We start from the raw sequence: 15975 nt of genomic DNA, 5'->3' as shown, positions 1-15975 counted from the left end.
CACAAGCATCATTGCAATTATTTGCGACATTAGTTACTTAGCAAGGATTATCGTGCAAGAAGCAGGGGACTTCAGCTATGTGCACATGCTACAGATTAGGTACAGAAATGTGCTGCACCAAAAATGCACCTTGTGGCAGAAAAACGCGACAAAAAACCCGCATGCGTTTTTGTGCGATGCGTTTTTTTAGTGAAATCATTGGCTGGAAGGGAAAAAAATGCACCAACAATTGATGTACCACAATTTTTTTTTCTGCACCCAAAACTGCAAGGAAAAAAAGCAGCAACGTGTGCACAGGACTTCAGAATTTTCATTGACTTTGCTGGGATAACGACACATTTTGGCCAACAATCTGCATAATAAACTGCACCACATCAGCAGCAAAAAAAACCTCAGCGTGCGCACATAGCCTAAGTTTTTTTTGCACATGATGAGGAAAGACTGCATCCTGGACGCAGCGTGTCCTCTCCTGCCGGGCCACGAGTGTTCTCCGCAGTAGACTGCAGCATCTGTGCACACGATCAGGGTTTGGGGTGCTGTGGACTTTTATTCTGTTTTCCCTGCTGAGAATATTCGTGGCTCTGCAGCATAAATTGAAATGCTGTGACTTGGGAAGCCGCAGGAAAAATGAGCATAGTGGGCCATGGATTTCTATATATGTACAACGCAGCGTTTTGGATACAGTAAGCGTGCTACTTCCAAGAAGCTGCAAATACTGATCATGAGCACTCACCTTTAATGTGTGGGCAACTAATTTATTACTTTTTTTGTGTATATTTTGCAGTTTCCTTCTCCTAGACAGCTTTCTTTAAAATGCTGGGAAACCCCTGTAATTCCTTCATTATATTGGATATACTGGTATGCATCCCCTTTAGGGCTCATTTAGACGATTGTTCCGTTTGTCTTGGTCAGTTCCTGTTTTTTTGTGGACCTACTGACAGGACCATCTTTTCAATGTCTTTTGTGTAGGATCGGATGGCAGACAGAGGCTCGTGGCTCAGGAGGTTCGGAGATACTGTAGGCTCGGGGATGTCGCGTCGGGCGCCATTGATTTGCCGGCGGGCTGTGGGGATGTCGCTGCAGTGAAGGGACTTAGGAGATTCACAGGACTTGGTGTGTCAGTGGCGGGTGCCATTGATGTGACTGAGGGCTCCGTTGAATTGCCCGCCATTGACGAGATGACTTCAAGTAAATGGCCATGGAGGTGGCGTATGCGCAGATAGGACTCTGTGGCCATTTTCTTGAAGTCCATCGTGTCAACCATGGGCGATGCAATGAAGCCCGCAGTCAGATCAATGCACCCACCGCCAAGACACCCTGTGCAGTGACACCCCCGCAGTCCGCCAGCAGATCAATGGTTTCCGCTGGCGCTACACTCCATCCTGTGACGTTCCTGAGTCACTCCACTGCTTCTCCGAGCCCTCAGTATTGCCGACCCTGCTCCACCACCGCCGCCCCAGTAAGCCATATCCGGATTGTAAGACGCGCCCCCATTTTATCCCCAGTTATGGGCGGAAAAAAAGTGAGACTTATAATCCGTAAAATATGTTAAATATGTTATCGCTGTAATTGTACTCACCCAAACAATAAAGCCATCGAATCACTTATACTGCACGGTGAATGGCGGAAAAATATAATCAGTTCTTTACCTGCTGTTGATTTGTTCATTCTGCCTTCCAAAGATCGCAGTAAGGCTTGGGTTCACATTTATCCTGCGTCTATGCTGAGCGCTGACACTGGGTTTTCCATGTAAATCTTTCAAGTACGTGATTGAAACAGAACCCCTGACGGAAAATTCACTATAAGGCTATATGTGTGTACATTGCATTTTCGTGGTGACCACAAAGATGCACGTTTTTGGCTCCAAAAAAAGCATAGAAGGCAACAAAACACTACATCTGAAGCTCACAGTGAGCGCCATAGAACATGACTGCCTGCTCTGAGCTCCATGCAACAACTGAAGTGAGCTGCGCGGTCAGCATGACGTCACTCAGGTTACCTGCAACTACAACTGGAGTCCTCCACCTGTGACAGCAAAAAATGACCCGAGTGACTTGAAGCGAACAGCAGTGACGTCACTCGGGTGATTTGCTGTCACAGGTGGAGGACTCCAGCTGTGGCTGCGGGTAATCTGAGAGACGTCACCGCTGACCGTGCAGCTCACTAAAGTTGTTGCGTGGAGGTCACAGCGGGCAGTCATGTTTCTATGGCACTCACTGGTAGCTTCACATGTAGCAGTGGTGGAAGCGTCGTGGGACCTTGTGTGGATTACGTCGAACCTGCAGGGGTGTTTTGAGGGTTAAAGTGGTGAAAGTGCTTTTTTGTCTTTTATTTCAAATATAGAATTTTTTCGGGTGTTTGTGTTTATTTACTTTCATTTACAGATTAGTGATTAGGGGGTGTCTCATAGACGCCTGCCATCACTAATCTTGGACTTAGTGGCTGCTGTGGGCTACCATTAACTCCCTCATTACCTCGATTGCCTCTGCACCATGGGAATCGGGAAGAGCTGGATAAAGTGCCGGGTCTGTTGCATCTAATGGATGCGGCAATTCTGGGCGGCTGCTGTCTGATATTTCTAGGCTGGGGGGTCGCCCAATAACCATGGGTATCACCAGCCTGAGAATACCAGCCCCTAGCTGTCGAGCTTTACCTGTGCTGGTATCATAATATGAGGGATCCTATGCCAATTTATTTATTTTACTGTACATTATAGACCCGCCCAATGGCGTATGTGATTGGAAGCCTCAGACACGCTGTCACTCAGGCTGGGGGCTTGTCTGACTTTAACCTGTCACAGCCGCCGGGAGAAGCAGTGAATATGCATAAGCCTAATGAGCTGCCTTGGAAGAAGAATGAGAGGCAGCAGGAGCAGTGTGACAGCCGCCTTGGTGAGTATAACATCATGGCTTTTTTTAGCTTGAAGCGCATTGACGTTTCTTTGCTCTGTACCCACCCTAACAATTTTTGTTATGGGCTTTTTAATTATGTTTCAATAAAAATTTTTACATTTTATTTGCTGGTACTGGAATTTTTCACCTTCTAATATTGATCCCTGGTATCTGGCCAGATGCCGGGGAAGGAAATGCATGCAGTTTTGGGACCAAAACTGCACCCGAAAAAATGCGGAAAAAAACGCAGCGTGCGCACAAGGCCTAATGAGGCAGATTAAGACACTATAAATGCTGTCTGGCCTATTATTCAGCAGTGACTCTTTTTAGGCGTGCACAAAAGCAAAGTCGGCCACAGGTTTATTTACCTCTGAAAAGCTGGACACCACTAAACCGAGACCAAATGGAGTCTGGAGTAATTCTGCTGTCTCATTAATGAATGGATCCATCTGGGGCTTTATCTGAATTGTGTGTTTCAGATACTTAGATGAAAATCCCAATTTAACTGCTCAGTTTAGAGCTTTGAATACATGTGAACTGATCGAAAATGTCCTCTACCCCAAAATACCAGAAATAAAAGCTTCAACTCAACCCTCAAAAAAACCAAGTCCCACTCTGGTCTATCACCTGTTAACGGAAATATAGGGGTGTCCTAGTTACTGGTAGCACAAGGGTCTGGAAAAGCGACATGGCTCCCACCAAAACAAATCTAATGAAATCTGTGCTCCTAAAACACAGTTAGGAGCTCACTTTTATTTTTATGGGTGCGTAATTCCAGAAGCCTAAGCTGGGCACAGTGTATTGGGCACTACAATGTATTGGGAAGATTTGCAATTTTTACTCTGCGTGTTTTTTTCTAAAAAATGCTCATCGCGTAAAAATAGTCACTACACCCATAGATGAATTCCCAGAAGGGTGTAAATTCTAAGAGGGGTACACTTGCTAGCTTTTCACCACAGAATGGATTAACATTCTGTGACCCACCTGTGGCGTCAGTATCCTCACTGCATCACTAGATTTATTCACTGAGTGGTGCACTTTGTAAAATGGGGTCACCTTGTACTGAGCGGTGACTGAAAGTCGGAGACTGACAGAAGAACAAATTAATTTCTTCCTTTTAGCCGTGGTTTTAGTGCGGCAGCTGCACATCTTTAGAATACTGTTAACTTGCAGATTATCCTCCTCTGCAGAGTAATAGCATTTTATTATAAATGTGACCAGTTTCCTTCATTTGTCTCTGCTTATTTGTCTCATTTCACATGTTATAATTGCAGGCAAGTTCTGAGTCGTACAGGATTGAAGCTGACACTTTCGGTGAACTGAAAGTCCCCAACGACAAATATTATGGAGCTCAAACTGTTCGGTCAACAATGAACTTCAGAATCGGAGGCGTGACTGAGCGAATGCCAGTGAGTTGCAAACCTAAAATTGTGCTCTTTTTATATGGTTAACCCCTTCGTGAAAAGGCAACTTTTCATTTTTGTGCTCCTATTGTTTTTCTTTGTTTCAAAACACACTAGTTTTGTTTTTTTTCCTGCAGGAATCTTTATGGTCAGTTGTTTTCATTCTGAACTTGCAGACAGCTGACCCTTTGTGCCCTTAGACTACATTTCCCAGGAGGCAGCGTTTCTGTTCCAGAGTTACATTAATCACACTGCACCATTCTGAGACTCCTGTACCGCCTCAAGATGGATAACTCTCTGCAAACAGTTTCTCGTAGCTAATACTGCCATCAATTGGTTACGGTTTCTCTCTAGAGCCTCAGGGCCTTTACACATGTTGTGGTTTTGTCACTTTTTTTTTTTCTCCACAGATTAATCACAAAACCTAAAGAATTTCCTAATCCCAGCTAAGTGAAATGAGATTCCTGAAGTCGCATGCACACATTGCTTATTTTTACTTGCACATTTAAATCTGCAGCATGTCAATTCTCTTAGCGTTTTTGTTACCGTTTTCACTCATAGTAATGTGTGCAAATATCTGTACCAAAAATACATGTCCAAAGTGCATCAAAACCCCTATTTTACTCAGCGCTTTTGCTGCCAAGAGATGCAGAATGAGAGCAAGAACTTTTGCTGTAGACACTTACACTTAAAGCAGGGGTCCCCAAACCATTTACACAGGGGGCCAGTTCACTGTCCCTCAGACCGTTGGAGGGCCAGACTATAAAAAAAACAAACTATGAACAAATCCCTATGCACACTGCACATATCTTATTTTAAAGTAAAAAAATTTAACGGGAACAAACACTATATTTAAAATAAAGAATAAGTGAATTTAAATCAGCAAACTGACCAGTATTTCAATTGGAACTATGGGCCTGCATTTGACTAATGAGATGGTCAATGTCCGGTTCCATATTTGTCACTGCGAGACGTAACAAGTGATGCAAGTGTGCATCAGTTTGTCTATATCTGGTTGGAGATTTCAGATGTTTCATTCTGGAAAAAGTCTGTTCACAGACATAAATGCTGCCACAGATGGTTGCCATTTTGAGTGCATTGTTCCTGAGATTAGGATATGTCTCAGAGTGGAGAGATGCATAGAATTAGGCAAGCTGCTTGACTTGAATGCGTCTTTCAGAGAGTCACAATTCTACAGTTCAGCCAATTCCATTTGGTAAATTCTATCCTCATTTTCAGTGTCAATAGAAAACGGGTTACGGAAAAGCTGTATGTCCTGTTCATGGAGATCTTTAAATTTTAATTGGAACACCTTTTGCAACTTTTCCAGTGAATCCCACGTTTCTTTTGGGAATGCAATCAAGGGTTTTTCCGCTAACAGATTTTGAGTTAAGGGGATATAGCACCCAGGGTTCCGGGCGGTAACAAATGGGAATATCACTCTGGTGGCCGTTGCCCGGTCCCATGCCCTGGGGCTTCTTTTGTAAAAGGGGGTATTTACAGGGGTGATAAGAGTTGATGTCATGTGACACCATCTGCGGGTTGCGGTTAAGGATGAAGAACCGCCGCTGCAAAATGTGGATACTCCTAGAGCTGGTGGTGATTGCAGCAATGGTGTTAGGCCCTCCGCAGGTAGGGCCGTGCCTGGGAGATGTAACAGGGGTGATAACTGAGACCACACCATGTTGTCTTTAACAGTATCTACTCACTCGGACCCAGGGGTTGCTGGTTCAGGTCCCATAGAGTATCAGTGCCAATGTAGTGACCCAGGTTGCTCTGTCCCCGGCACTCTGTTGGTTGGGTCTCCATAGCGTGGAGCGTTTGGGGCCCGACTGTCTCTTTTGGGGTACAGTCTCCTTCTCCGTACGGCGGGCAGTGCGGACCCTGTGGGGAGGTAAGTGTCTGAACACCGATCCTAGTTTACTGCTGATTTCCCCGGATTATTTGGTTCGGTGAAGTCCGTGAAGGTGTCCTCACCGGGCAGGTATTTATCAAGCCGTGTAGAACTGTCGCCTGATGTAGGGCCCTGTGCCCCGTTCGTGCTCCGGTCCCAGTGGTATCTCCGGTACCCGACCTGGTGACCTCTCTCCTGTACCCCCGGGTCACCGCTGCATGGACCCAGTTCAGGCACGTCCGCACACCTCTCCTGTGTGCCACACTCTACTCTCTCCTGACTGACTGCTGACCCCTCCCACCAGGCTGGGTAATCCCAGGGACTCGTTCCTTTCCATGGCGACCATCCCCTTATGTGATTAACCCTCTATGTCCGGTGTTGAGTGGAGAACTAGGATTTTGGTTGTGCTTTGGTGGTATTGGCACTAGTACTCCAGGTCCCAGGGGGAAGGTCCTGCATCCTCAAGAGGATGCAGTTCCCTATAGTGCCCTGAGTGGCTCAGGGGCGCTACAGGGAGATGGCAGAAATTTTCCTCCTTCACTTGTTTGATAAGGAGGCCTAATTTTACTTCAAATGCTTTCATATGTGATTGCATATCACAGATGAGCTTCCCTTTTCCTTGAAGTTCCACATTGAAACTGATGAGTAGCTCTGTTACTTCTGTCAGAAAGGTGGGGTGCCCTTTCCATTCTGCATCATTGAGCTCTGATACTTCTTTGTTTTTTGAAAGCATAAAAGCTGTAATCTGTGGAAGTAAGTCATAGAAATGTCTCAAAACTCTTCCTCGACTCAGCCAACGGACTTCTGTGTGGTACAGAATATCTTCATAGGCAACATTTAGCTCAGACAGAAATTCTTGAAATTGTCTGTGGTTTAGTGCTTTAGCTCTAATGAAGTTACTATAATACAATGGGGGCCATTATGTTGTGCATTTGGGGAGAATGATGGCAATTGTACTACCGGGTTTCCCCGAAAATAAAACATTGTCTTATATTTATTTGACCCCCAAAAAACAGGGGGTGTATAAAACACCCAGTGGCAGTGGTGGACTTCTCACAATAGAGACCCACCGCTGTCGTCACAGGCCAGATCACCTATCTGATGCCTGTATACAGCACTAGAGGCGGTGCTGGGCCTCTGACACTGTATACCGCTGTGTGGGATAGCGGAGGCTGCAGCACTGGCTGTATTGGGCCTGTCACATCTTGCAGCTACAAGCCGCAGACCGGATGTGCATCATAGGACGCACTTCTGGAGCAGTGACTCGTGCGTCCTGCGTCACCGGAAGTAGTACTGAATGTGAGGGACACCGCGCTTTGCGGCGCCGCCACATACAATACTCAAGGAGCCAGGGGCGGACACTGAGAGCAAAGGGCCTCTGTAAGAATTGTGTATGGACGCCCCTCCCTTCCTCCCCAGGCAAAAAGTCACCTCTGGGACATGCAGAGCAGCTTGTCCTGAAGACTCTGTAGTGCAGCGATGTCACTGAGAAGAGGAGGCCGGCGCTGGACACTAGAGAGTGCAGCGTTAGGCGAGTATATTATCACACATTACATGCACACACACATTTAGTGAATACAATATTTCATGGAAGGCTTCTTTTAACAATGGTAAGGTTGTTACCAAAAAACATCAGATTTACCTCTTCATACTGTACATCCACGCTCCCACTTCTCCATACTATCTCCCCTATGCTCCCACTTATCCATACTCATCCCCCTATGCTCCCACTTATCCATACTGTCACTCTATGCTTCCACTTATCCATACTGCCCTCTATGCTCCCACTTATCCATACTGTCCCCTATTCTCCCACTTATCCATACTGCCCCCTGTGCTCCCACTTATCCATACTGCCCCCCTATACTCCTTATCTATACTGATCCCCCTATGCTCCCCTTATCTATACTGATCCCCCTATGCTCCCACTTATCCATGCTGCCTCCCAAATGCTCCCACTTATCCATGCTCCCACTTATCCATGCTCCCACTTATCCATGCTGCCCCCCTATGCTCACACTAATACTGTTACCTCTATTCCCTTACTTATCCATACAATTCTCCCTATGCCCACATATCCATACAATCCTCTCTATGCGCCCACTTATCCATACAATCCTCTCTATGCACCCACTTATCCATACAATCCCCCCTATGCACCCACTTATCCATACTGTACCCCCTATGTGCCCACTTATCCATACTGTTCCTTCTCTTCTTAGCACCGTGACCCCCATTTTCCATGTGGTCCACTCACCCCTCGCTGCTCTCACACTATCCATCACTGTGCACTCACCAGCTCTGCAGTCTGACGCAGAGTCGATTGGAGCCTCTGCGGCACAGCGGCAAGCAGTGATGGCTGTTAAACGTCCCTGCTCTACACCGCAGAGGCACAGGCACAGGTACACCTCTCTTCCCTAACGGCACTACACATTCGAGGGGTAGACAATGTTCAGGCCGACTTTCTCAGCAGAAGTCCAGTATGCCAAGGGGAATGGAGTCTGCATGGGGAGGTCTTCAATCAAATAGTGCAGCTTTGGGAATCCCCTACTGTGGAACTGTTTGCCACCCGAGCCAACAGGAAAGTCTCTCGCTTTTGTTCCCTCAGCCCTCACGATAATCCCTGGGAGGTGGACGCCTTCCAGGTCTCTTGGAATCAAGGCCTCCTTGTATGCCTTCCCCCCCCTCCCCCTCTGATTCTGCTTCCAGCTGTGCTGCAGAAGATTCGAGAGGACGGAGCACGGTTGATTCTGGTTGCTCCTTTTTGGCCCCGGAGGCCGTTTTTTTTTTTTTGGCTACAAAAAATGTCAATAGCGGACCCTTGGATTCTCCCGGAGAGACGGAATCTCCACTCCCAGGGCCCTCTGCTCCACCCTCACCTTCCAGGCCTTCATTTGACGGCCTGGAATATGAGAGGAATCTGTTAGAGGGGATGGGGTTCTCCTCTGGGCTGGTTTCCATTCTCTTGCAGAGTAGGAAGCCAACTACCACCAAAATTTATGCCAGAATTTGGCGCAGGTTCCTGTCCTTTTCTGGGAGAAGTCCATTAGGGGTTCCTCCGGTGGGGGATGTTGTGTTGGAGTTTCTTCAGTCTGGGTTGGAGCTGGGACTCTGTCAGTACTTTGAAAGTACAGGTTTCAGCCCTAGGGGCTTTATATAACTCATGACTATAGCGCTCACAAAGTGATAAAGTAAGGGTTAGCACAAGTTTAAACACAATTTTAAATGATTTTTAAATGAATGGGGACAACTTACTTGTTGTTTGTGATGACAGTAATTGCAGATGAGTAGATGTGAATATTTATCTGACCAGAGTGGGCCGCTCCTGGGATAGCGTGTTTCAGGATGGCTGAGTTTCAGGAATGCAGCTGCTTCTTCCCAGTGGGTGCAGGGACGTGCGGTGTGCTGCGGGCAGGCTTCACAGGATAAGAAGTGACCCAGTGGGAGGGATGCAAGTCTGAGCTGGCGTCTGTATCCAGGAGCCCCGGCCGGCGGCTTCCCTGGATACTTAGACACGTGCGTGTGGAGGAGCGTGTGACGTCACAGGGCTCAGAGCAGGCTACGGAAGCCTGTAGCGGGCAAAAGGCGTCCCAACGCGTTTCAGAGGTGCAAAACGTGCCTCCTTCATCAGGGAATTCCCTGATGAAGGAGGCACGTTTTGCATCTCTGAAACGACGCTTTGCATCTCTGAAACACGTTGGGACCCCTTTTGCCCGCTACAGGCTTCCGTAGCCTGCCCTGAGCCCTGTGACGTCACACGCTCCTCCACACGCACGTGTCTAAGTATCCAGGGAAGCTGCCGGCCGGGGCTCCTGGATACAGACGCCAGCTCAGACTTGCATCCCTCCCACTGGGACACTTCTTATCCTGTGAAGCCTGCCCGCAGCACACCGCAAGTCCCCGCACCCACTGGGAAGAGGCAGCTGCATTCCTGCAACTCAGCCATCCTGAAACACGCTATCCCAGCAGCGGCCCACACTGGTCAGATAAAGATTCACATCTACTCATCTGCAATTACAGTGGTACCTCGCTTAACGAGTAACCATCTTAACAAGAATTTCGCTTAACAAGCAAAGCTTTCTGTAAATTTGTAACCCGCTTTACGAGAAAGCTTTGCTGTACGAGCGAAATACTCACCACACACACTTCCGGTTTCGTCCATCCACCACATTCTGACCCGCACTAGCAGTCCACACAAACACACACAAACACACACATGTACTCACAAACACACACAAACACACACTCACGCACACACATACAGTATTATGCTCACCTTACCTTCCGTTCCACCGCCGGTCTCATGGTCCTTGTAGTTCCCAGGTACATCGCGACGTCCTCGTGGCGAACTAAAAGACCCAGGAGGCCTGCGATGGAACGGAAGGTAAGGTGAGCATATAATATAACATAATATGTTTACCTTTCGTTTCATCGCCGGCCTCCTGGGTGCTGTAGCGCCGCTGCGTTCCAGTCCACGCTGTGTCTCTGCATCCATAGCGACGAGGGAGGAACTTCCTGTCACCGCTAATTAAAGGCAGAGCGCTGGCCAATCAGAGGCAAGCGGCTCTGCCTTTGACGTCAGCGCTCTGGCCGGGAACTTCTTCCTGCCTCGTCGTTATGGTAACGCGTTAGACAGCCCGGCCCCGTACCAGAGAACAGCAAGTCCCAGCAGACCGGCGATGGAACGGAAGGTAAGGTAAGCATATAATATGTGTGTGTGCACTGTCAGCCCATAGATCAATCCACAGATTAACTCACTCTGCAGCGTTAACTTTTTGTTCACAGCCCCTGAGCGTTGCTATCTCTTGTTTTATCGCTTTATATAACTCGGACCTAGCTGGTAATAGGTGGGTTAGGAGGTTCATCTCCTCTTGTCAAAGGGCTCGCCCTGTTCCCTGTTTGGTATTCCCTCCGTGGGATCTTAATCTGGTATTAAGCGGGCTTTACACACTGCGATATCGCCCGAGTTTTGTCGTTGGGGTCACGGTTTTGGTGACGCACTTCCGCAATCGTTAGCGATATAGCTTTGTGTAACAGCGTTCAGCGATGTAAAATCGTCGCAAAAGCGTGATTTATCGCTAATCGGCTACACGGGTCCTAATTCCCAAAAATCGTTACTTCAGCAGTAACGAGGTTGTTCCTCGTTCCTGCGGCATCACACATCGCTGCGTGTGACGCCGCAGGAGCGAGGAACGTCTCCCTACCTGCCTCCCGGCCGCTATGCGGATGGAAGGAGGTGGGCGGGATGTTACGTCCCGCTCATCTCCGCCCCTCCGCTGCGATTGGGCGGCGGTTCAGTGACGTCGCTGTGACGCCGCACGGACCGCCCCCTTAGAAAGGAGGCGGTTCGCCGGTCACAGCTACGTCGCCGGACAGGTAAGTATGTGTGACGGCTCTGGGCGATGTTGTGCGGCACGGGCAGCGATATGCCCATGTCGCGCAACAGATGTGGGCGGGTACGCACACTAGCGATATCGGGACCGATATCGCAGTGTGTAAAGTAGCCTTTAGACTCCCTGACAGGACCTCCATTTGAACCCCTGGTTGATGCCCCTATTAAGTGTCTGACATTTAAGGTAGCTTTGTTGCTGGCCCTCACTTCTGCTAGAAGAGTTAGCGACCTTCACGCCCTTTCAGGTAACTCCCCTTATACTCTGTTTTTTTGAGGACCGCATGGTTCTTCGTACTGACCCAGCTTATTTGCCCAATGTGGCTAGGTCTTTTCACCAGTCTCAGGAGATTGTCCTAACTTCTTTTTGTCCCTCCCCTAGGAATCCTAAGGAAGAGAGATTTCACACCTTGGATGTTTCTAGGGCCTTGAGCCATTATATTGCAGTGACCAGACCCTGGCGGAGAAGTCAGGCTCTGTTTGTGTGTTTCCAGGGACCGAGGCAGGGGTTTTCCCGCTTCCAAGGGTTCAATAGCCAAGTAAGTCAGTGAGGCGATTAAGGCAGCTTACATAGCCCAGAATAGACCTGTTCCACAGAATGTCTCAGCCCATTCCACCAGGGCTGTATTGACCTCCTAGGCAGAAAGAGCGGAGGTTCCATTGGATCTTATCTGTAAGGCGGCCACCTGGTCTTCTCCTACAACTTTTTTTCAGCACTACCGCTTAGACATGTCGGCCATGGTGGATATGACCTTTGGTAGAAGGGTACTATAGGCTGTGGTACCTGCCTAATGTAGTTGTCTTTGGAGTCTATCTGGTGGTGCTGTCGTGGGGAAGGGAAAAATCTTAAATTACTTACCGGTAATGATTTTTTCCAGAAGCCACGACAGTGCTACTGCTGCTCACCCCTTTTTCTACCTCTTTCCATTTCACCTTGGGTTCTTGGGATCCACGTTCTGACGATTGATTAGTTGTAGTGGGTGATGGTGATGGTATATTTTTTCCATTTCATTTATTGTTTATAATCCTCTCTGTGCTTTGTAACCTAACTGAGGCAGGGGAGAGATGCCGCCTCTTTTTATTTCTGTAGGGTTTCCTGTCCTATGGTGGACGGACCCATCTCTCTGGTGGCGCTGTCGTGGCTTCTGGAAAAAATCCTTACCGGTAAGTAATTTTAAGATTTTCTTCACCCATGAGAACATCAAGGATAGAGGGGATCCGCCCGTCAAGGACAGGAAACCTACTGAATAAAAGGGCAGTACCTCTCTCACGCATCAGGCCTCTTTCTTCGGGATGGGCAGTGGAGAGGTCCCTGTTCGATTGAGGAGTTCTGGAGGCGCTGAGGTAGACCCAGGTAGGCTTTCATGTCGCGTGTGAATGCAAGCAGCAGCACCCCCAGGATGTTCTGACGGGCTGCCGAGTTTTCCCGGGTGCATATGCGCAAGGCACCCATCCATACGAGCGCGTTCTGATGATGTGGGCACCTGGGATCGTGTGACCTGGGTTACGTGGTTAGAAGGAGAGAACTTCCGGGGTACCGGAGGAGGCTGATTTTGGAGTGGGGCTGTACCTGACAGGTCCTGCACTTGGTTTAAAGTGCGGGCTGAACGCCAGGGGAACGCTTTTGGCTTCAGTCTATTATTCCCTCTAGCAAGATGGCTGAGCAGGCACAGCAGTGGCAACAGCAGACCAGACCCGGTCAGTAGCAGAAGGCCTGGCAAGAACATCAGGGTAGGGATGGCATCTGCTCTGATGGACGGTCTGTGTGGCATGTCGGTGGAACCAGCCAGCAAAGTCGCAGATACAGTAAAACTGGCTTGGGGGAAAAAAAAACGGATTCCGCAGCCTCCAGAGGAAATGTCACCCAACCCGATTTCTCCTCTTTAGGGCTCATTCAGACGACCGGTCCGTTTGTCCTGGTTAGTTCGTGTATTTTTCCGGATCTACTGACAATGTCTTTTGTGTATTATCGGATAGCACACGGAAGCACTTCCATGTGCATCCAATCATACAAAAAAACAGATGGGATGCCGTATGTCCGTTTTGTTATTATGGACCATGTCCTATTCTGTTCTGTAATAATGGACCGTGACGCAATACAAGTCAATGGGTGTGCAAAATCCCTGGAAGCACTTCCGTGTGACTTCCATTGGGTGCCCCTGCAGTCTGTGTTTCGAACCCGCACTGCCGCACGTCAGCACCTGCCCCCACAACAGTGTCAGCAGCTGCGGGAATGATGAGCGTTGCCGTCAGGAGGTTAGTAAAGTTCACTACCTGTGAAGATGAAGTCCTGCATTCCTGCCGTCAGCTGCACTGACTTCTATGCCCGCCGCGTTCTCAGATCACCTCTCTCGGGCGGCTCTAGACTTTGACTAACGGGGACGTCACAGACTGGGGGAGAAGTGAATATGTATGACCCTGAGCGTCCGGCTCGGGAAGATCAAAAAGTTGCCGCGGGAGCAGAGTGACAGCCGTGCCGGTGATCGGTGAGTATGTAGCGCTTTCTCCTACCCCTTTGCCCCAGATTTTTCCCCATAGACTTTATATGGGGACCAGCATCTGGCCAGATACCATGGACTGCATGTAACTCTCCTGTTTTTTTTTTTTTCGTGTGTTTTTTTTTACGGTCCGCAAAAAAACAGAAGTCTCACGGATGACACATGGACTTTATCCTGAACAGAACGAGACAGATGTGGTTGTCACACGGATGCCACAAAGTTGCATCCGTGAAAAAACAGGACCGTTTTTTGCGGACCGCAAAAACTGAATAGTCATGTGAATGAGCCCTTAATTGTAGCAGAAAGCTGCTTATCAGAGAAGAGAGCATAGTTGGAAAAGCTGACATACTCTATAGTCCAGGCAGTGATAATCCCCTGGTAATAAAATATTCATTGTATGTAGTTGGCACACACCATAATAAGTGACACATCCTTGAAATCTGTGTCTCAGCCTTTATATCCTGCAGTCCCAAAGTTACATCGCAAAAACCTTTTGACCTAGTCCCTTTAATGAAAGGCATAAGGTTTCTATTTCTTAATTTACTGGGCAGTACCCAAATGAGTAAACATCTACACAGTGAGAGATACTCTTAGTCTGCTGGTCCACACTGAAACATGGATTCGGGATTCTGACACTGCTTCCCCTGCTGCCGTTCCTCATGGTAGCTTACACTTTTCCTATTCACCGAGATCTCAGAACAGACTTGGTGGTGGAGTCTGCTTACTCCTGTTCCCACAATGCACTTTCCAGGTAATACCCCCCCAACTCCATCAATACCTCATTCCCTTCTTTCAAAGTCCACACCATCAGGCTCTTCCATCCCCTCTTTCTCAGAGTAGTGCTCATATACCATCCCTTCGACTCACCCACTCAGTTCCTTGACCACTTTTCAGCCTTGTTGCTGCACTTTATCCTCAGAACTACCAACCCTTATTCTAGGAGACTTTAACATCCCCATGAACAGCCCCACCTCCCTATCTGCATCCCAGCTTCTATCTTTAACCACCTCCCTTGGCCTCTCACAGCTCTCATCCTATGAGACACATGAAGACTGTAACACCCTTGACCTGGTCTTCGTCTGCCTCTGCTCAATCTCTCACTTTGATAACTCACATCTAGGGGAGGCTACTGCTTCATGTCTTTTAAATAGCAAGCATTAGTGGTCATTCATGACAAGAATAATATAGAGATCACTCACAGACGTCAGTCTGCATTAGGAATCACTTTATTAGGAACGATTATACATCAATCAGAGTTAGACCACAATGTTTAGTGATTTTAAGTTGTATGTCCTTTTATATCTTAAATAATGAATTAAAAGTTAAATTTTAATAGATCAGTCTTTAGTTTAGGGTCTCTAGTTGCCATTGGCAAATTGTGATTTGACATGAAGACTGTAACACCCTTGACCTGGTCTTCGTCTGCCTCTGCTCAATCTCTCACTTTGATAACTCACATCTTCCCCTCTCTGGCCATAACATCCTCTCCTTCGTGCTCGCATATCCTCGCCCAGCCCAGCGCACTACCACCTATCACACATTCAGAAATCCACAGGCCATTGACACTGACACTTAGGGGACAGTGATGAGTGTATAAAGTCTATCTCCTCACTGTCCTGTCCTGATCTGGCTGCAAACCACTACAATGACACACTCAGAAGTTCCCTAGACCAAGTAGCAGCCCTCACTCTCAGAACCTCCAAACAGAGTAAAACAGCCCTGGCTCACATTGCAAACTCTTTCTCCAGTGATGCTCTAGAGTGTCAAACACCTCTGTAGGAAAACTCCTACACCAGAAAACTTCATCCACTACAGATCTATGTTAAGAATCTACAACTCTGCCGTTCTTCTTGCCACACAGGCCAACTTCACCACCCTGATCTCCTCACTCTCCAGCAAT

The 15975-nt window shown here is 47.9% G+C and overlaps 1 protein-coding gene across 2 annotated transcripts in view; it reads left to right on the top strand.

Annotated features, from left to right (window-relative positions):
- Positions 1 to 15975, top strand: part of FH (fumarate hydratase) — a 280161-nt gene that overhangs the window by 57884 nt on the left and 206302 nt on the right. For both annotated transcript variants that reach the window (XM_075338213.1, XM_075338212.1), the window contains exon 2: positions 4166 to 4300. In XM_075338213.1, the coding sequence (XP_075194328.1) occupies positions 4166 to 4300 (135 nt within the window). The remainder of the gene's footprint in view (positions 1 to 4165; positions 4301 to 15975) is intronic.

This window comes from Anomaloglossus baeobatrachus, chromosome 3 (genome assembly GCF_048569485.1).
Source record: "Anomaloglossus baeobatrachus isolate aAnoBae1 chromosome 3, aAnoBae1.hap1, whole genome shotgun sequence".
Taxonomy (NCBI): domain Eukaryota; kingdom Metazoa; phylum Chordata; class Amphibia; order Anura; family Aromobatidae; genus Anomaloglossus; species Anomaloglossus baeobatrachus.
Note: the sequence above shows the minus strand (reverse complement) of the source record. Positions and strands in the feature narration are given on the sequence as shown.